Here is a 22,113-nt window from a genome sequence, read left to right on the forward strand (position 1 = left end):
CTAAAGTAGCATAAAAACGCATTTTTCGAGTATATATCCCCTAATATCTCAAAATCCTGACGTGATGGGCCAATTCTGGTTTCAGATTCGGATTCTACGCAGAAAATTACTTCGGAAATGACCCACAGCTTCCCGACAACATCCAAGACCCCCTTTTTTGTAGACCTGTGTAATTAATACATAGTTCAAATTTTATATTCTTAATTACTTTTTAAATATCCCGTACAGATGATTATCGAATTCTTTCTACTCTCTTATCCATTCGCAATATAATAATTATAATTTATTAATTTACGATCTTTTATTGTAGAGTCGCTTAATACATCGAATTAAATATAATTTCTCCATATTCGAAGCTATTTTCACAAATATGTATCTTATTGTTAGATGAAATGTAGCAACAAAAATAGGCTTCGAAGCCAAAGATTGGTGAGCACAATTATGCAATAGATTCTAATATACAAGATTAATATAAATTAATGTAACTTATAAATATAAATAATTGCTATTCACAACCATTAACAAAAATATTTGTTATGAGCAATTAATATTTACTCGAATGAATAAGATCTATCGAATATCGAGAGATTATTATAAATATTTGCGAGCAAGATCGATCGAAGTTATTTCTTAATTATAAAAAGTAAACAAAAAGTTTGTCAAAACTCTTATATGATATTGAATTAAATAATACGCCTTGTGCTATAATTTTCTTTCACTAATTATAGCATAACGAGCGATTCATTATTACAAAACGTGTATGCAATCTAAATGAACGTGATAGTACACTTTATTGTACTTGCGTTTCTGATAAATGGTTCCTAAGTGATTTTATGATAACGATATTGTGAATTCCTCTTGAATTGTGCGAACTGCATGCGATATACGAAACTAAATGAACTCGTGAGATCTTAATTGTAAGATTATATAACTACAATTCTTTTTTCTCGACTAAAAGAACGTTGAATAAAACTTATGTAAGAATACAGTTATAATTAACATGGTTTTTCAGCACCAAACTATTTTCCAGTATCTATTTTCCATTAAATCGTATTTTTTTAATTCAATGATAAGACAATCCAGATTTTTTATCTCAAGTTTTGAAAAGTGATTATACTTGGTTTTTTCGTATGTCATATTACTGATTATTTTTGTAAATAAGCACGAATTTTGCATGAATAATTTATAATATGATACTTCCTAGATGTAATTATTTATTGATATAATGCTTTTACTTTATTATAAGACTTTGCAGATTTTAAAACAATTCAAAATAATTTTTTTAATTCGTAGAATAATATTTAACTCTAATTGAATCTTCTACAACAAAATACAGAATATTGTAACTTATTGTTAATGCAAGTGAACAATATGAATAATTTATGGAGAGAATATAAATCAATCCGGGAAAAAATGTTATATTTATGGAGACATATTAATTATATATAAAATATGTCAATTTTATATTTTTAATTATATATAATTTTATATAATTATATATGAAACATTTTTTCCCAGGAAAAGAATATATTTAAATAAAATATCTACAAGAACTAACACTAGATGGTCATATGTATACATACATATGTATCTCGTATAACAATGATTTGGGTTTTCAGTACACCTTATGTTCAGATATAATAGTAAAACTTGCATAAAATATGAGGTATTATAATGAAAAATAGTATGACGGTTCTTATTATTTTTTATTATTACACTTCACACACATATTTTATTTTTACTATTGAATTTTATGTACTGAGGTTGACCCAAATCGAGAGTCGAAATATTTATTGCTATATGAAAATAAATTTATGTACATACATAATCATCTAGTGTTGGCTCTTGAAGGTATTTTAACGTAAGTTACATAAACGCAAATTGCATACTTCGGTGCTAATAATAGAACTGTAAGATAAATATTGTAAAGTATGGAATATAAAAGCTGGAAAGACAGAGTGGGAATAGTATTGCACATAGTAGAAATTATCTATCGATGAAACGGATATTATAAACATTAAATAAGTTGCAAGTTATAAGATTAACTTGTTATCACCATTACATAATAAAAACACATTTTTTTCGACTTGCTTGCACAAGAGTTTTTCTTTATCGAGTAGTTATCGTGACGATTTTATCTTGTGCAATTTACCTCGAATAAAGTAAAATAGCAACATTGACTCTTGGAATCAATCTTGCGGAATATTCTTGGCTGAAGCTCGAATAATTGAGTTACAATTTGCATATCATTCTAGATCGCTTGACAGTATTTAAAAATGTACAGTTTTACATTAAAAAAAATAAAAATTATTTTGAAACTTGTCAAGCGCAATTATTGTCAAATATTAAATGGCATAATTAAATGAAGAATCAATTAACAATTTTACAACGCATTATCTTAATGAATAAATTAATACATTTTTATGGCAGTAAATTAATATGTTTTTATGGTAGTAAAACAAAAAGTAATTTTTAAAAAATATAAAATTATTTTTATATCTTAAAGTTATGTAAAAATGATCATAAAATATTGTACAAGTCAAAAGTTTGTATCTTCTAAAGCTTCACTTAAAGATGTTAATATGTCCATTTAGACATATTGTATTTTCTAAGCACATGTACTTTTCTCATAACGACGTTAACTATTATAATGCATGCTCACGTCAATTTCAGTTTTGATACAATACGATTTGTTTATCTTTTCCTGATAATTTATATGAATTTATATCTATCAGTTCCATGAAACGATTCGGTGTCCCGACTCTATATGCTTTTACATAAATATAATTGTATCGAAACAATACATTGATGAAGCTGCCTATACATATATGTATAATTGAACTTCCAGTTACCGCGCAAGGTTTGAATTAATTCAATATTTCTGTCACACAAAATATTTCTGATGCGTACTTCCAATTCAATATCGTCAATCTGTTCGTCATATTTTGCAAAATATGATATTACGGTTCCCCACGCGACAGATATCACCGAGTATACGGCGCGTGGATATCGATTAAACGATACATCTGATAGCACGTTCGTCAAACATCACTTTTAATTAAACGGGGTTGAAAGCGGACCCTTTATTGTAGCTGGCAGTACGGCTACTTTTGTACGCAGATAGAATTCGTATGACGTCAGAAAGTTAAAAAGCTTTTCACTTTTTTCAAGATCCGCTAGAAAAATCGATGACACACATACACATAATATCTTATAATCGTATATCGTGTATTTATATACGTATATCGTGTACATTATAGAAAGTTTAGCAAATATAAGTGGCCGAATTAAGGAGACATCTCTTTCGGACCCTAAAATTGTTCATTAGTAGCGTCTTAATCCTAAGACGCTTCAAGGCTTCGCGTTACATTCATTTTTAACGTTTTTTACTTTCTCACGCTATTGCGCGTACTACAATTGAAAATTTTCTTTTCCTAAATTCCCTGATTAATTTTATTCTATCTTTTCGCAGTATACAAATTTATTATCATTTAAAATTATTTCTAATTTCTGCACATTTCTTTATGCAGGAAAACGTGCGTCTGAAATTTCATTCATTAATTAGAATTTTGAAGATATCGCGTTTATGTTTTTGAGATACTAAATTTTTATCAAATTCTTAATTTCGTAGGAACTTTTAAAGGAATTTATAAAGAGATATATAAGATTTTTTGTTTTTTTAAATAGTTTACAAATTTTGGTCTCCTTAACTTGCCAGTGAGATACGTATTTTCTTCTCTGCATATATATATATATGTATGTATATATATATATATATAGTCATACACAATTGTGCGCCCGTCATGGCGGGTTTGTAAAACCTGCCGTGCCTCATCGCAAACTTATATAGTAAATAATATAACTTTCTTTACAATCAAGCAACTTTTTCACTCAATTAGCACGATTATCGCAAGATACGCCATATCGATTATATAATTATGTCGATAATCGAACTATACTGCAGTTGCAACAAATATAACTGGTTCTTCGCTAATTTATTGACGAGCATGTTAATCGAACACTCAAACAAAAACGCGAAGAATGATATCGTGCAACATGATTGTTTCTGCTTTCGCGAAAAAGCTTCTTCCAGTGAGAAATGACCGTCAATTAGATGTCCAATCAACACCGAATTGATGTCGAAATTATCGTATCGATTTGACACAAATTTAATGAGTCATTTCTCACTGGACTGCTCAAAAATCTGCCTCGGCATAAAGATAAATTTATGGGCGTAACAGCAACGCAATGAGCAGTCTCGCAGGAAACGAATCTCAGGCGGGACAATCACGTTGTTTGTGCATTCGTACGGCGATTCTCTACAGCTGGCTACATCGCATCGTAAAAAAATCCTTCTCGTATCTCGCCCGCGTTTATTGATCTTCTAACTTCCGAACGTGGAAGACATCTAAGCCTAACCGACGTGTGTTTGTAAAAATAGGCAAGTCTTACGCGCGCTATGTACGGGTGCGTCGTGCTCGTCGCCAGGATTACTCCTTTTCTTCGATCTCTTGGCTCTCCGCGCCCAGCAGAGTCGACTCGTGCTCCTCGACTTCTGGCTCCTCAATGTTCTGTCCTGCACGTCTAATCGCTTTACGTGCACCACGTTGCACGTGAATCATTAGAGCGATTAGACCACACGCCGTTGCACACATTCCTCCAAAGATTGCATAAACTGTTATCATCGATATGTGGTTCACAGCCTGCAAATTCAATGAAACGATATTATTTGCACGGCAATATCTGTAATATACTCAATTACTCATCTCTATTGTGCGATCATAAGTTAAAAAGTGTTAATTTACTATTTCGTGTTTTTCCATTCATTTTCATTATATGGAATATTTTTATTCAGCTAAAATGAAATACCTTATATCAAATGTTTTTTTTCTTACACATATTTTATTTTTCATAATGAATTAAGGCTCCTGTTCACTTATCACGACTATCTCATTATGAAGATGTAAGAAAATACACAAAAGTTTTTACAAAATACATTAAAATGGAAATATGTTTTAATAAAACAATACTTAGAATCAATATTACTCTTGTAAAACTACCGAAAGCTCTTCTTTTGTTTTATTAATTAATAAACAACTATATATATTTGGAAATAAATTTTATATAATTAAAAACGAAATAAGTTATGTTTACAGCTATGATAACTGTTAAATTAATAATATATAAAAATATAAATGTACATACACAGTTGGAAAAAATGTATTGAATTTAACATAAATCGCATGTCCCAAACGGTTCACTCAAATTTTTGAGTTAATTTTACACAAGATAAATATGTATAGAAAATAACATAAATATTAATGTAAGAGAATAAATACAAAGAAAGATATCATCGACACAGTTTGTAAACAAATCGTGGGAACACATTTTTTTCAGAAAATTAACATTTATGATATGTTAAATTAACACATATTTCATTCATTTGTCTTAGAATTTACGTTTTAAAACACGTTATTTTTATGTTACTTGTTCACTTACTCATAAATTATGTCATTTTGACATTAAGAAACATTGAATTTCAATTTCAAAAAATCTTTAAATAACATAATCACATTATGTTAAATTAACACTCGAATCTGTTAGAAATTTAACACAAACTGTTAGTACAAACGTGAGTTTCCAACACAAATACACAATATTTTTACTGTGCAGGATGATTTTGCTGAAATATTTAAAAATTTGAAACTACAGTATACATTCACTTTATTCGTATATATAGTCACACATTCATCATACATTCGATGGCGCAACATCCCAAAACAAGGCTTATCTCTCAAATATTTAAAAATTTAGCTATATATATATATATAGATACAGATTTGAAAATAATATTGTTAAACCATCAAAATGATTATGTAGGAAATTCAAGCATAATGAACAATGTTGCATAAAATTGTGATATTCTATCAACATGTTCGAAGATCCTTCATAACTATTTTCATAATTCAACGAAATTACTTTCCAATTTAATACACACACACACACACACACACACACACATCTAGCTAAATTTTTATATAAAATACTTCAGAAAAACCGTTCTTTCCTTTATAATTTAATTCCTCTCCAAAACCAAAGATTTTTGATATATTTAAAAAAAGTATTCTATCAAATGCAAGCGTTGTTTTATTGAAAAATATATCTATTTATAATAAATATATTTTGCAAATACTCTTTTGTTAAGTTTTCTGACGTCACAATTTGAAATAGTAGTTGTGAGTAGTCAGGAGCATTAATACAATTAATATTGAAAACAATATTAGTTTAATCAGCAGTATGCATTAATATATTAACGTGTAAAATATATATATTTATATTTAAAAAAATAGATAAATTAAAATTAAAATAAAATGTTAAGGGAAACCGTATCTATTTAAAAAGTGCAAATTACACAGTAAATAAGGAAAATCATATCTTATAATTATTAAATCGCGCTTTTAGATATCTATATTTTGATGACAAATATTAAATAAATAATCATCCTTTGAAATCGATTACTTTAATTTGTTATTAGGTCAATCGACCTATGGCTTTGCGTGCACGATAATACGTTTTCGCCAACTCCTGTTGGCGATCGGCGCAATAACCTGCTTGAAATTCTGATTTGTGCACCCCGTAATGTAAGGAATTCACGATAGTGTTCCGTTTAATACCACTGAGCCTCTGTCTGAACAGCTATTTGCGTCCATCCGTTCATGGAATTTGATTTAATATTTTGATCGAGACACGTAGTAATCTATTACACGTTTCCACATGTAAAATGCTCGCGAGCAATTCAATAAATTGAAAGTATATGAATAAAATATATTGTAAATAATAATCTCCATATTTTTTTAAAGATATATACATACTCGTAGTGTGCTGAAATAACAACTTTGTATCGGTAAACTTTCCTTTTTTTTAAGAATAAAATGCTCTTTTATCTCACAAAAATATCATAAACTGTATGATATATATTCATTACACACACCTTTTATATTGCATTTTTTTAAATAAAGAAGCTGGCTTATGATTTTGCGATCTTTATCAATCGCCCGTATAACATCGCGATATAATCTACACTATTCCTTATCCATCGAGAAATGAATATTCATCAGAAAATGTTGCTACTCTCTGTTACCCCAGTTACCGCTTAATATGCAAAATACAAACCGGTAGACGCCGCTGCATCCGATATAACTACCAAGTCGGATACTGGTAAATATATGAATTAGCAGGTACTCAAGATCCTATTAATCCCCCTGTGCATCCTGACGCTGGTATTTTCAATTCCACGGTAAATTAAGCACTCCGTCCGTAAAAGGTATTCTGCGCGGAAACGTGTTGTAAAATGGAGCGCCTTACTATGTATTGTATACAATTTATGAAAATTGGATAAAGCGAAAGGATTTTGCTCGGTGAGCAGCTGTTAGCTCGATAAGTCTGCTTAAATATATAACAACAAAGCAAAAGCTCGAAATATATAAGAGCTGTTGAGTGAACGTGAAAATATTTGACGAAAATATATTTCGACAAAAATATCGCGTACACTATTTTTCTTGTTGGTGAATTTTTAACAGGGAAGTTATCTTTTCAGTGAATGAATTGCTATTAATTGTGAAACGCATTCTCTTAACAAAAGTAAAAACTTTATTTTTTGTAAAATTTTTTGTAAAATTACTGTAATTTTTGAAGAAAATTACAATATAATTCCATCTCTTTTATAAAAGCTTAACGTATTTTGCACTATTGCTTTTTCCTAATGATGTACGTGTAGTCTGCGCAAAATCTTCAAGTGCAGCGCAAGCATTCTCAAGCAACGAGTAAGCATTTATCGGCTCAAGGGAGAACACGCGGCTTTTATATTGATTGGCTGAGGTCGATGTTTCAAGAAAACAGCTTTTTCCTCTCCCGTAACTTCATTTACGCGAAAATCTTTTGTTGTGCGAGATAAAAAACTGGAAGCAATAGAAGAAGAATTACATCTCCATATACATATGTATAAATAAAATATAACAATGATATCATGAGATATTTTTATAAAATAGCAGAAAATGCTGTACATGACGTCACGTTCTGCAATTCTCCAAGAAAGAAGTCAAAGATACGATTGCTGCCCCGACGGGAAACATGTCAGAAAAATAAAGGTTCCGTGCGATTTCTCGTCCGCTTTTAGATTCACGAACACGCTCTGCCTATCGATCGGACAGAGTGCTTCAGTTTTAAATGTCTTTGGTGCAACGCGATCAATATTTATGCAGGACATAAAATTTTGAATTAACCGTCGGATGATTGCTATATACGAAAATGTGATCCAAAAATGATATATCTTGCTAATCCGGAGATAAAATTACTCTATAAAATTGTATTTTAAAATAATAACGGTAGTAACGAAATGAATTTTTAGATCGGATCGATAAACTTAGAGAAACATAGAAAATAAAAAACTCCTAATGAAAATTGAATTCAAAAAGTTTAATTACAGTTTTTCATCATATTAATATCTTTGAAATATGATGCCTGATTGAGCATCAAAATTATTAGAATTTTAATTTAATTCGCGAAATTACTACAGTGATTTAATTGTGTTTAGTCCGGAAATATTTCGGTGCACAGTTCGTTAGACTACAATTGTGGTATATATGTCAAGTACATATATATCATATTTAGTGATTCAAGATTGATTTATTTAGAGCATTTTAAGATCTAGCTTCGACCGCATAGGACTCTTATTTATCGGTTGTGTCTCTCACGTACGCGGTCTAAAAATGATATTATTATGAATTAAAAAAATCTTCAGATGGTTGTTGAAAGAGTAATTAAAATTTTCTTTCTCTCTTTCTCTTTTTTGCCTTTTTAAAGAGCACTTACTTTAAATAAAAAACGAATAAAAATTATACATGATAATATATGTATTATACGTATGTAAATATGTGTAAGATAAAAGAAAATGTTGAATTAGCAAGATTTAAAGGATTTCACCCAAATAAAATAAAAATAATTAGTAAAAAATACAAAAATTGTAGAGCAAACATGCAAGAAGAAAAACTTATATAAGAAGATACTTTAGAAAGTATTTCCGGAATGAGGAAAAAGCGAAACGCGCGAGGAAATGACGAGTTAGCAATTTTTGCATAGGTAATTCGAGTGATCGATGCACTCCATCAAAATGCAGGACATTCCAGATCCCCTTGAACGCAATTCTCCGAGAACGTATGAGCGCTCGATCGAAAAATACGAGAGCACTTACGAACACTTTCCACGTCTTGACGTCGGGATCGGAGGGACCGAGGAACCACTTCTGGGGCCAGGGTTTTATCGTGCCTTCCGGCGTTTTGAATATCAAGCCCTCAAGACTCAGTCCACTCGCGAGCACGCTGGTGGCGATGTTGCCCTTTTTATAGGAGGCTATGCCCGCCTTCACGTACATCTGCGGTATGGTTTCGTTCTCTCGCAGCTTCAGGGTCACTCTCGGCATTTTTGGCTTTTTAGATGTGTTCAGCATCTTTGTGTTCTCTGTCGTACCGCTCGAGAACACTTTCGATGTCGTCGACGATGTCGAAAAGACCATCGTCGACACCGACGGTAGAGCGGAAGTTGTTGTCATTTGATGATCCCTCGTCGACGTTTCCATGCTCGAAATCACTTGTGTATTAATTTCCGGTGTGTCTGAAAAGAGAGAACTATTTGAACCTACGTAGTCGACAATAACATCGGCTTAGTTGGAAGATTGATAACAGAGCATCTCGATGAATTATATTACGGCTCCAATATTTACGTAAAGCTGGAATCTTATTTTACGCCCGTCATTTGCACGTTTTATCTCGGTATTCCGAGATATTCTATAAAGGGAAATTAAATTTTATGCTCGATCTCATAATGCTCATCTTGATTTAAGAAAACAAAGAAGAGAGAGAATTTGTAAACCAACAAAGAAAAATATTACTTTATAATATAATATTACTTTAAATATAGTAATTCAAAATATATTTATCATTATTTATAGTATATTATTATTTATATAATTACTAATATTATTAATAATATTACTTTAAATATACTATTTTACTTATATATATAAAAATAGCAAAAAAAGGGGATGCTAAAAAAGAATTGTTTTGATGTCCTGGATACGATAAACTATAAAGTTGTTAAAAAGTTCACAGGAGGCGTTTAGGAAACGTTTCGAAAATTGAATAAAAACATTGAAATTTGGATCTCATGTTCGTGCTCAATTTTTTGAGGTGTTCTCAATTGGCTCCGAACTTTTTATTAATATTCAGGATGTTAAAATCTATAAAAAACACTATTCCTCTTACTTATATCTTTTTGGGCAAAAATTGGTTAAAAATCCCTTTTTAATTGTGTGACATCTTTCTTTATTTTTATAAAAATAGGTCATATTCTTTATAGTTATAAATATCGCGTTGTTTCTATTATTATTTAAAATCGAAATATCGAAGATCTCAATATTTCTGTAACATGTTATGGTATCATTATCAGCATCACCTTCCTCGAGAATTTTAAAACAAGACAATACCTGCTAAAGTGGCGTCATCAACCATAGCCTCCTCCTCTTCTTCCTCACCCCGAAGAATTACATTGAAAGAGGTCGTGCCGTCTTCAAGGTCTTTTCTCCTTGTGACCTCGGTTGTCGATACCGTGGAAATCTTACCTCTGTTTTTACTCTCACTAATGTTCTTCGTTTGGTTTCTTGACGTGTTCCTGACCGGCTCTACCCGGCTAATCGCGCGCATTGTGCTGGCGAAGAGGTTGTGATCATTCTGATTCATCAAGAACGGCGTGGCCACACAGGATAATATAATCAGCACCATTATAGTGGCCATCGTGTACTTGATAATCCTCGGCCGAGGCTTACTGGAAGCCTGCGGGAATCCGCCAGACGAGAACTGATCTGTCTGCGGCAGTATCGTGTACTGCAGACTGGCATCGCCTTTCCGCACCGTTTTGTACATAATTATTCAACCTGTCGGGATAGAAATCTTGTTAGAAATACACGGCGGCGATCTCTCAGCCGGCCGGAAATATATGATTCTGTCAACCGAACGGCCTCTCGTATTTATTTTCGCGAGCATTCAGCATGGAATTCTACACTGTAATCGGAATATTCCAGTTTTATTGAGGAACAATAGGGAGTGAAATTAGTCGCCAATTTATAGCATTTAAATTAAAATGTATCCTGACAATGAAAATTAAATTAAATGTATACTTTGCAAACGGGAAATTTTAACTGCACAAAATAAAATATTACAAAAATTAAACTACCTATATTTAAACAGTATAAGGTTTTTCCGGGAAATTTAATGGGCTCTTAGATAACAATTTATAAAATAAATTGTAACATGAAATAATATTTATGTAAAATTAATTTTGCATAAAGTAACTAGCAGTGATTTTATTTATTTATATATCGCTCTGTATTATACAATAAATTATTCATACATAATCATGCATCGCAACTTATCGATTCATTTCTGTAATTCTCAATGCAAAACAACATTCAGTAACGCATCATAATAAAGTTATCATGACCATATCTATTTTTTTATGACGGTTTATGTCTGTGCAGATATCTAGTTTATAGCGCTCATTTAGACTTAAGAATCTATTTTACAATCGATATAATTTTGATATTTATCTAATAAAAAATTAAGTACAAAATACAAAGCAAAAGAAATATTAGAAATAGAGACTTTCACGGAACAGAGATAAAAACACACGCGAAATAATTCGTTTCTCGCTGAATCGTCACGAAACCAAGTTGCGACCAAGAAAATTCCATCAGTGAAAGAACGGCTCTAGGCCAAACTAGTTACATTATAAAAGACATTTTTATAGGAACAAGTTGTAAGCGCCCTTTGTTTAACCTCCACTTGAAAGAATCTCATTTGGAATTAAAACTCTATTGTTATTAATTTGAAGTTTCTATTCTCTGAGGAACAACACAATAGTATAATTTGCTGATTTCTTGTACTAATTAATAAATTAATAAATTAAATTGTGACTAAATGTTACTATAAGTTTTATAGATGTATTAAATGCAAGTTTTATATAGATATATAAATGCATTAAGTGCGATAAAACGTTCAAACGACGTTATGACGTTAAATATCAGTTTTAAATACAATATTGTACGAAAAATTAGATTTTTATAAACTTAAAGAAAAAGTGATGATGAAAGAAAAAGATACATAAACAATAGAAACAATTTTTTTAACTTTGTAAGTGTTTCCACGAAAATACATGTTTTATATGTATTAGAATGGAATATTTTCTTATTAAAAATTCTTAAGTGTTCCGTATATATATACATGATGGTAAATCCAAGAGTCGAAATTAGATTTTTTACTCGTCAAATTGCTCTAGCAACGAAGTGTCTATAGTCCTTTTTCCTAGGGTCACTTTTCCATTTCATAATTATTCAAACTGTCAGAAAAAATCTCGTGTTGTAAAGCGAAAGACAGACGATGAAGTGGCGTGTTCGTGCGGTGTATAAGCTGTCAAACTCATCAGTGATTAAATAATGTTCTTTAACAGAAAACTGTTTGCAAATAATAATGCTTAATCAGTCTTGAGTTTACAACTTTTTTCTAACAGTGAAGAATTAATGAATATATTAAAAACTTTAATTAACACCGGCTGTATATATCAATGCGATATTTTTCTACGTAGACATTTTCTTGCATAATAAACTGCTACATTAAAGATATAAGAATAAAATGAAGAGAACTTGACAGAAAAATTATACAAAACTTTGTAAACGTTTCTTTTTTTTAATTATTTTATAAAAATTTTATAAAGTTATCACGAATATTTCTTAGATTTTTATCGCAATTTTTGGTAAACAAAAATTTAATTAGCACAAATGGAATAGGTTGAATGGTATTAAAAAATAGAAATATTTTTCTATTTTTAGATTTAACACGATTTAAAAAATTTTATTATGAAACAATTAATATTGCCATTTTATCGCGATAGGTGTTATTAAAAATTTTGCGAGTCTTGAATTTACAATAAGGTCGGTAGGTCATTTATGAACTTCAATTATAAACAATGTTTAATTAAAGTACAAAGCATAGTGGAAATGAAAAGCATTTGAATTAGCTCACACACAATAAGCATTTGACATTTAAAAGCTGCATTGTTCAAAGCATATCAACAAGTTCGAAGATGTGAGGGGTTAAAACTGAAATATTTGCGATTAATATCTCTGATTTAACGAGTGCTTGACATGTACGATTGAAAATAAATCTACAATAAAAAAATGTATATGAGCATCACTGTGTACTTGATTAGGTATTTTTCTCTTGCAAATATCTGTAGAATAATTCTTTTATAAAAAATTGTCTATCAATATTAAAAAAAATAATGTTAAGATAATAATATAAATAATAATAATTTATGTGAAGATAAATATAAATATAAAACTTATTATTGCTAATAAAGATCTTGTAATACTATTTAATCTTGCAAAACATTTAAATTCTATTTTATCATTTAACGATCATGGAGATAAGCATACTCGCAGTCACGATACGAACATTATTAATGCCACGATGAAGCATAGTTCTGATGAATAAACACGACACGCCGGAAATTAGATCTAAAATGGTCAATTACATTTAGCTTAACCGGTGCCGACGCCGACGATGGCTTGTTTAAAAAATTACCGAAAGGTTATCGAGCGCTGTCCTTCCACCATGGACGCTCAATATTTTCGAGCGATTAAGATCATTCTTAATGTCACTTCACACAGAATGTTTGACTGCGTGGACAATTTCGATAAAACATCAATATCCTTTCGCGGAAGACGGATAAATTATTTTCGACACGTCTGTCTCTGTCGAATATAAAGCTGATTTTCGCAAGAGAAGCGCAAACGGGGGAGAAAGGAAGCTACACCAAGATTGCGACCACAGATGTGTCCATGTACTCACGATATGTGAACGGTAGTCGAGGGTTTTCTCTTGATTTCCCAGCCGGTCTGGAGTGTCGGCGCGTATACGACAATCCGGGACAGGCAGAACCTCGCCTGTGAGGGAAACTCAGCTGGAAAATGCGCAGATGCAACCCGACGACGATGACGGGGTGCACGCGTCGGCGCGTACATGGTACCTGACTGCCGGAAGTTGGTTCAAATATTTTGCTGAGAGACGGATTTTTGAGACTAAAGGTTCAAGGACGAATCAGACAATGTTGACCGTGAATTTCTTTCGGTGTTTATATCATCGAATTTTAGGCATATTTTCACCCGGCGTCGCCCATGCGCGGTCACTAAGAGAAGGTTAATCGATAGGAAAAAAATTGCGCGTTTGTTGTTTCCTATTATACGAATTCAGCATAGTTGAATTAGTACATTGCTTAAAAAGAATTGAAGAGTTAGAATTCATTAAGGCTTACTGCATAAACAATTTATATTTGTTATTAAATGTTCATTAGCAAATGAATTTTTTGATAACTACACGTTAGAACGTTTGATAATCATTTTGATGATATTATTATTTTGTAAGGAAACAATTTTATTATTATTTAAATACGGATTTTAAAATAATAATAAGAATATAATATATTTGAACATATTACGTAGATATAACTGCATGAATTTTTTATTTAATTTTATACTATACATAACGTCTTATAATTAATGCAATCAAATTTTTATTTTTAAGGCATAAATAAAAAATTTATATATAAACTACACTTTATTAATATAAAAATATATATGTAGTTTATCTAGGCCATAAAAATATGATCATTTATAGGAACAAATTTGTACACGACAATGGAAGACATTGTTTATAATTGAGTGATATAAACCGCAGAATTAAATTTTATACATCCTTACTCATGAAATTTTGGAACATAGTGAAGTTGAGTGAAGTTTTGGTATATCGTAAAATCATAGCCTCATTGCATAATAGGCATTGCCGTCGACGATGCAATATCGGTAGCATCACTAGATCTCCATAGCTGTGTTATTGTCTTCGTTTGCGTATGGAAATTTACCCCCTAAAATGAGATTAATAAAAAAACGCGCATTATTATATTATTACATTATACTTATATCTTTCTTAATTATTTATTCAAAAAAGAACCCTACTTATTTATTATTTACAATTGTACAATATTACAATATAGTGCAAATGCAAAAAATTATCTATTAAACAAATTTCAATTTTGCGAGAATGAAATATATTTATATATATAGTTTTATCGTATATTTATACATATCATTTTAGTTATTTTTCATTACTTTTTATTTGTTTTAGTTAGCTCAAATAACTATAATTTTAATTAAAAAAAATTATTGTAAAGAGTTACAAGTATGATATATTTTGATAAATGGATTGATTCATCCAATAAAGGCACGCGAAGTTACATATACTCACGTATTTTCCATAAAAGTTCATATCGCCGAGGAAGGAACCTTTATTGCCAGTGAAACTGAACATCGGTAAGGGGACGGGTATGGGTACGTTAACGCCAACTTGGCCAGCTTCGATTCTGTTCACAAATGCCCTAGCTGTCGCTCCATTTGTCGTGAAAACTGCCGTGCCATTGCCATAAGGATTTTTATTGATGACGTCGATGGCGTCGTTAGTAGTGTCAACGAACATGCACGATAAAACGGGTCCGAATATTTCTTCCGTGTAACACTTCATTGTAGGCTGTAATGTGTATAAATATCAAATGGTCTATAATATAAATTGGATGGAATAACAAGAAGAGTTGAGTTAAAATATAACGTTAATTAAAATACAGCACGATTTTAAATAATGAAAAAATGATACGAATCTTTAGACTGATGAGAATAAATCTAATTAAATGAGAGGAATCTCATATTCGTGCTTAAATATATTATATTTCTTGTATGAATTTATATACATTCTGATTCTACATTCCATGCACCAAAATCTTTGTCACACACACACACACAGTCTTAAAACGCGTTTATGAAAAGAATTAGAATAATAATATGACTTATTAGATTGTACAAGCAATTTAATAAGTGACATTGCTATTCTGATTCTTCTCATCAATGTATTTTAAGACAGAAAAAGATAAATTTCGGCACGCGATATGCAGATTTAGAATGTATGTAAATTCACACAAGAGAAATATGTATTTAAGCACTAAGATCCTTCGATTGAATATTGTATTTCTCTCATTTAACGATTTAAAACGTTATAAATTTTAGGTATATATAAAAAAATTTATGTCAATAGATGGAAGCTTTGTTTATGAATATAAAGCTATGAAGAATAATTAAATTAAATTAATTTTTTATTTAAGATAATACACTCTCGTAGAAAATTTATTTTTTAGTTTACAGCAGTTTAAAGCTTAAACTTTATTAATTCTTGAACTATTAGTATAACTATTTTACCTTAACATCAGTTAACACTGTGGGTCCGACAAAGTTCCCGTTTTCGAAGCCGGACACAACGATACCTCTTCCGTCGAGAGGCAATTTTGCACCTTCTTTAACACCCGATTCGACTAGCTCGTTAATCCTCTGTTTTGCCTGTGGTGATATAACAGGTCCTAGATCCGTGCCGGGCACATGGCCGGCATTTACCTTCAGCTTCTTCGCTGCCTCTACTAGTTCGGGTATCCATTCCTTAGATTTGCCTACGAAGATGGCCACCGAGAGCGCCATGCATCGCTGCCCGGCGGCGCCGAAAGCCGCCCCGGTGATTTGCGACAATGTTTTGTTCTTATTCGCGTCTGGCAGGACAACGCAATGATTTTTAGCGCCCATATTGCACTGTACTCTTTTGCCGTGCGCGCTACTCTGCTTGTAAATATACTTGCCCTGAAAATTAAAAAATTTATTGATTTTTTTATTATTCGTATCATCATATTGTTTGATTACATTTAATTTTAACTAGGAACGTTTTTAATATAAATTTTTCACAAATAATACATTTTAACAAAATTAAATGTTTAATAAAAATAAATTACAATTAGAATTTTATTAAATTCTTAATAAAAGCAAAAGAAGGAAAAGCATTTGATCTAGGTGCTAACGTAGACCACACACGGAAAGAATGACTTTTCTGAAGTACCTAAAAAGTTATAGATAATAGATATAAATCTGCAAATTTTGTTGGACCATCAAAATAATTTATGTAGGATGCTTAAACTACTTAATAGATTATCAAAACTTTTCGCAGCATTGCCCTGGTGAAAATTTTTCTCAGAATTTTTCATATAATTTTTCAGAATTTCTATATAATTTTTCAAAATTTCTATATTAATTTTATAACTTTCTCACATTTTTTATATGAATTGGAACACTTTTCAGAAAATCTACATCTTTTCTCAGAATTTTTCATATATGTTACTTATGAAATATCGTCAGATTTTTTAAAGTTTTTGTAAGTATAATTTCTGATGAAATGTTATATAAAATCTAAATAATTAAAAAATATTTTTAAAAAATTATAGGATGAGAAAAATTTCAAAATATTTCAGAATTCACTTGTATGAAAAATTCTAAGAGAAGATGTAAACCGAATATTTCTGAGTATTTCTGAAAAATGTTCCAATTCGTATCAAAATTATGAGAAAAATTTTCATCAGAGTGCTCATTAAGCTTGAGCATACGTCCTACGTAGCTATTTTGATAATTTAATAAAATTATTTTCAGATTTTTATCTAGCTAAATTTTTGAATACATTAGCAAAATCATTCTTTCTGTGCACGATTCGATTCCCGATCTTGTTTTTTATCTTTACTTACCGCCTGATCAGAACCGACAAACGAGACGGCCTTGATATCGGGATGCTCGCAGATGAAATCCACAGCTGCGTGTTGACCGTGTATTACATTTAAAAGGCCAGCTGGTGCACCGGCTTTAGTAAAGAGATCAGCGAGGATCATGGATGCACCTGGTACCCGTTCCGATGGTTTCAGGATAGCGGCATTCCCGCATGCGACCGATATCGGAAACGACCAAAGCGGTATCATGGCGGGAAAGTTGAAGGGACAAATGGATGCAGTAACACCGAGAGGTATTTTGTACGAGATAATATCCATGTCCGTGGCGATGTTGGTCGTAGATTCGCCCATTTGGAGCATCGGAATCGACGTGCATGCATCGACAACCTCTGTCGCCGCATAATTAAAAAACAATCAATATATCCACGCAGTATCATTAATTATTAATCGTGATTATAATTTTAAATATTATAATTACATTTTGTATAATTTTAATCTATCTATTTCTTTTAAATTAAAATTAAAATGATATTCGTGTGTATATTAGAATAATTCTTTTATATTTATTTAATACTTCTTTATTTTTATTCAGCAATTTTGATTAAATTATTAAAAAACAACGAGTTAAATAATAAATTAGAGTATTGCTCGATCTATATAATAATATAGGTAACAATATAACGGAATATACTTACGAAGACCTCGAAGCACATCTCCTTCCGCATCAGCTAAAGTCTTTCCATTTTCTTTCACGAGATTCACCGCAATCTCTTTCTGTGGACAGATGGAATATCACAAAAGAATAAGATGAAAACGCATAAGATATGAAGATATAATGAAACTGTAGTAAAATATTTGCAACGTTGAGAATGTAATTGCTTAGTAGCAAAAGTTCGAGCGGTTCGGTGGCTGTCCATTGCCATTTATAATAAACTGTCACCGTATTACCGAACTTTTCAACTTGGCCATGCTCATTGTCTTATCTTTATTATCTTTGATTCAAATATATGTTATCATCTCTCTTTCACTTTTTTTTATTTTTCGAAAATAATATTAATTAATTCGTGAAATAATTTAGAATTTTGGCTTAGAATGTATTAACAAACTGACCGAGTGTTCGCGAATAAGAGCCTGGTACTTTAGCATCAAATTTTGTCTCGTTAACACGCTGGTATGTCGCCACTTCTCGTATGTCTTCCGTGCACTCTGTACCGCATTCTCCATCTCGTCTCTCGTGCATTTTGGAGTACGGTACAGCAATTGATTTGTTGCCGGATCGTGAACATTCGTGAACTCTGTGGCCTTTGAGTCTGAAAAAGAATTGTAAGTTATAAAATGAAAATAATTTATGTGTAAATTACATCATTAAAATAATTGAATATATAATTTATATTTAAATAATTTAAAATAATTAAATACATAATTAATGGACGTATATATATTTATTATTACGTACAAATATATTTATTATTGACCTAACAAGAACGACGTTACTTAATTAATATCTAATTAATGTAAAGTTATTGACGTTTATACTTCTGATATTTTTAAAATAAATATCTGTGTAATTTATAGATAGACTTATAGCATCGCACGAATGTGTGAATATCATTGTAATAACACAAAGTGCATTTTACTTGAAGATATATATATCGTCTTGAATGATTTCGTTTCACAGATGAATATTCTTTTGTATGTTTGCCTATCTGTGTCATTTTGTTATAAATATTATTTAAATTACATTTTGTCCCGCGCGAATATGTCAATATACCATTAATACAAAAATAAAGTTTAAATTAAAAATAAGTTTAAATTAAAATTAGAACCAATTTAATAAATTTGAATTAAAAAATTGTAATCAATTAAAATTTCTGAAGGAAGGATTTTATTATTTTTTGCATTATTTTTAGAAAAGGATATGAAGATAATAACATTTAACAGTATTTGAAAATAAACTTTTCACATGAACGAATTTTTTCCGTTTTTATAATATAAGCAAGAGAAATACAAAAAATATTCAATTGATAAGAATATAAAGAATTTAAATATTTATAATAATATTTACCTACAAATTGTCCATCGATATACATTTTAACCATCGGAGTTGCATTGCTATAGGATCTGGTAAATCGTGTCTGAAATATTTTTATACTAATTGGTACAAAAAATATTATATATTTTTGTTTAAATAATTTTTCCGTATGCAGTAATATACATATATGCTTGCATATACTATTAGAAATTGATTTAAAGATATTAATAGCAGATAACATTATTTCAAATGTGAATATTTTTTTCGTGTAACGTTATTTTTTTGCGATTTTATTTACAAATTGTGTGATCGTACGATTAATATATGCATTGATAAATCAGTAAAGCTACGTCATTTGAGATATCTGACAAGTACCTTTAAATAGTAAACAAATTTACATGATAGCACTGTTTTCGAGTCAATAAATATATGACGATTCACTTTTATCGGCAATTGTTTCATTTATACTACACGAAGTTTAGAAGCATAAAAATCATGATTAATATTATTTTCCTCTTACGAACGTCATAGTCATCTGAGGATCAATTTGTTAAACAATTATCACTTCGTACATTTTATTAACACGTTGATGCATCCCACACAATGTCAAGACAATGTAAAAAGAATTTGCATTCTTAAACAGAATATAACAATGTATTTTATTTTAGACAAAGTAATTAAATAACCTAATTTATTTTGTTCAAATTTTGTAAATATCAAATATAATATATTTGGAGTTAACGAGAAGATATATGATATGATACGATCTTTCGAAAACAGAATTATAATTATTAATATCTCGAATAAACTAAAGTTTCTTTAAATTAATTTTTTATTTAGGACATTGCCTTCAAAGTGATATAGTTTTAACTTTTAACACAATACACAAATATATTTTATATTATTTTATATAACAATATTTCTCATTTAAACATGTTTTTCTGGGTTATCGAATTACAAATGCTTCAGCTGTTACGCATGCTCATAATATTTTGATAAGCGCATTCTTTCTTGTAGATAGTTATTACAGAAGCTAGGTTCAGTTGCACCACGCGCACGAAGACTTTTTTTATAGAATGTTTTAAAAAACCAGAATATTTAATAAAACTCATAGATAGAAATTAATTAAAAACTAGTTACAATATAATTATTGTTTTATAGGTAGATTTAATATATTTATAATAATTTTTATTTAAAGAATTGATTTTCAAAAGTTATAGCACGACCAACATATATGCGTCAGCAAACACGTTGTAACGTTAGTGACATATCATTATAATAAATTAGCATCTGACACAGATTATTCCTTTCTTATTCAAAGGTCCTGCGCACAATAAAAGGAATAAGGAATTAGGAATAAAGAATAAATGATTTCAACCTATCAGAAACCATGTAATTTGATAATTTCTGATAGATTAAAATTGTTTATTTCTTATTCCTAATTTCTTATTCTTTCTATTGTGCGCAGGGCCTAAGACTGTAAGCATAATAACAGAGATCAAAGTATTTTTTCTCGATAATATAAATTAGGAAATAAGTTAACTATCTGCTTTTCATGTCTATCTTCGGATTTATTAATTAACAATTAAAAACTTTACACAAAGTATAAAAATGTACTTAATGGTTTAAAAAATTATAATAATTATTAAAACACAAAACGAGGCAAAGCAGAAAGTAATAAATAAAGACAAATGTCACTTCACAGTTTCTTCAATATCCATATCGGTCTATCAGCAGCACTCGATATTCGTTGTTGCGAATGCAGAAGTAATTATCATATTTAAATTTACACGCGCACTAAAATAAAATTATCGCAGCATGATATGCACAAAATAATTTACAAACAATTGATTTTCGCGCTATTCAAGCTCTCGCAGTTCGTCGGATATCCACTAGATGGTCAGATTTCTTGCACTAATACATTCAAATGCAGCCTGCAGCTGTAACGCGACGAATTTTTGAAGAGCATGCGAAATGACAGTCAGCATACCGATCGTGACGGCGATGTATGTATTCGTACCTCATATTTGGCGATTCTCGCGAGGAGCGCCATGTTTTCGGTTAACACGTTCAACAGAGCAGCTTGTGTGGAACTGAATGATTCGTATCGAAAAAATGGCCTTGCATTTAATCGACGTGGCACATGATGTTTTTCGACAAGATAGTACATGTTTGTTTAGAACGTCTTGCACGATCGATATCTTTGTAGTGCGATGAGTCGAACCTAATGACTCGAATCGCTTGAAGAAAAATAGCTAAGAATTATCGATCTAATAAACATTTAAATTGACCAAACAGTTATTTTGCAATATGATCTTATATCAATTAATTTTTAT

General features: G+C 30.5%; 2 protein-coding genes across 2 annotated transcripts; both read right to left on the reverse strand.

The window, feature by feature from the left end:
* Positions 1 to 3,708: 3,708 nt before the first annotated feature.
* Positions 3,709 to 14,043, reverse strand: LOC108731224 (uncharacterized). The gene is made up of 4 exons (XM_018461429.1): positions 13,959 to 14,043; positions 10,541 to 10,987; positions 9,251 to 9,669; positions 3,709 to 4,703 (listed from the first exon to the last, which is right to left on the reverse strand). Exons 2-4 carry the CDS (start codon positions 10,974 to 10,976, stop codon positions 4,491 to 4,493), a joined length of 1,068 nt encoding a protein of 355 aa, XP_018316931.1. The 5' UTR covers positions 10,977 to 10,987; positions 13,959 to 14,043; the 3' UTR covers positions 3,709 to 4,490.
* A 711-nt stretch (positions 14,044 to 14,754) lies between these two features.
* On the reverse strand, positions 14,755 to 21,902 carry LOC108731205 (probable methylmalonate-semialdehyde dehydrogenase [acylating], mitochondrial). The gene is made up of 8 exons (XM_018461405.1): positions 21,798 to 21,902; positions 19,811 to 19,880; positions 18,856 to 19,055; positions 18,441 to 18,519; positions 17,767 to 18,134; positions 16,409 to 16,837; positions 15,411 to 15,689; positions 14,755 to 15,030 (listed from the first exon to the last, which is right to left on the reverse strand). The coding sequence occupies exons 1-8, from the start codon at positions 21,828 to 21,830 to the stop codon at positions 14,929 to 14,931; spliced, it is 1,560 nt and encodes a 519-aa protein (XP_018316907.1). The 5' UTR covers positions 21,831 to 21,902; the 3' UTR covers positions 14,755 to 14,928.
* Positions 21,903 to 22,113: the final 211 nt, after the last annotated feature.

Source organism: Mycetomoellerius zeteki, unplaced genomic scaffold, assembly GCF_001594055.1.
Source record: "Mycetomoellerius zeteki isolate Tzet28-1 unplaced genomic scaffold, Tzet1.0 scaffold122, whole genome shotgun sequence".
Classification (NCBI taxonomy): Eukaryota; Metazoa; Arthropoda; class Insecta; order Hymenoptera; family Formicidae; genus Mycetomoellerius; species Mycetomoellerius zeteki.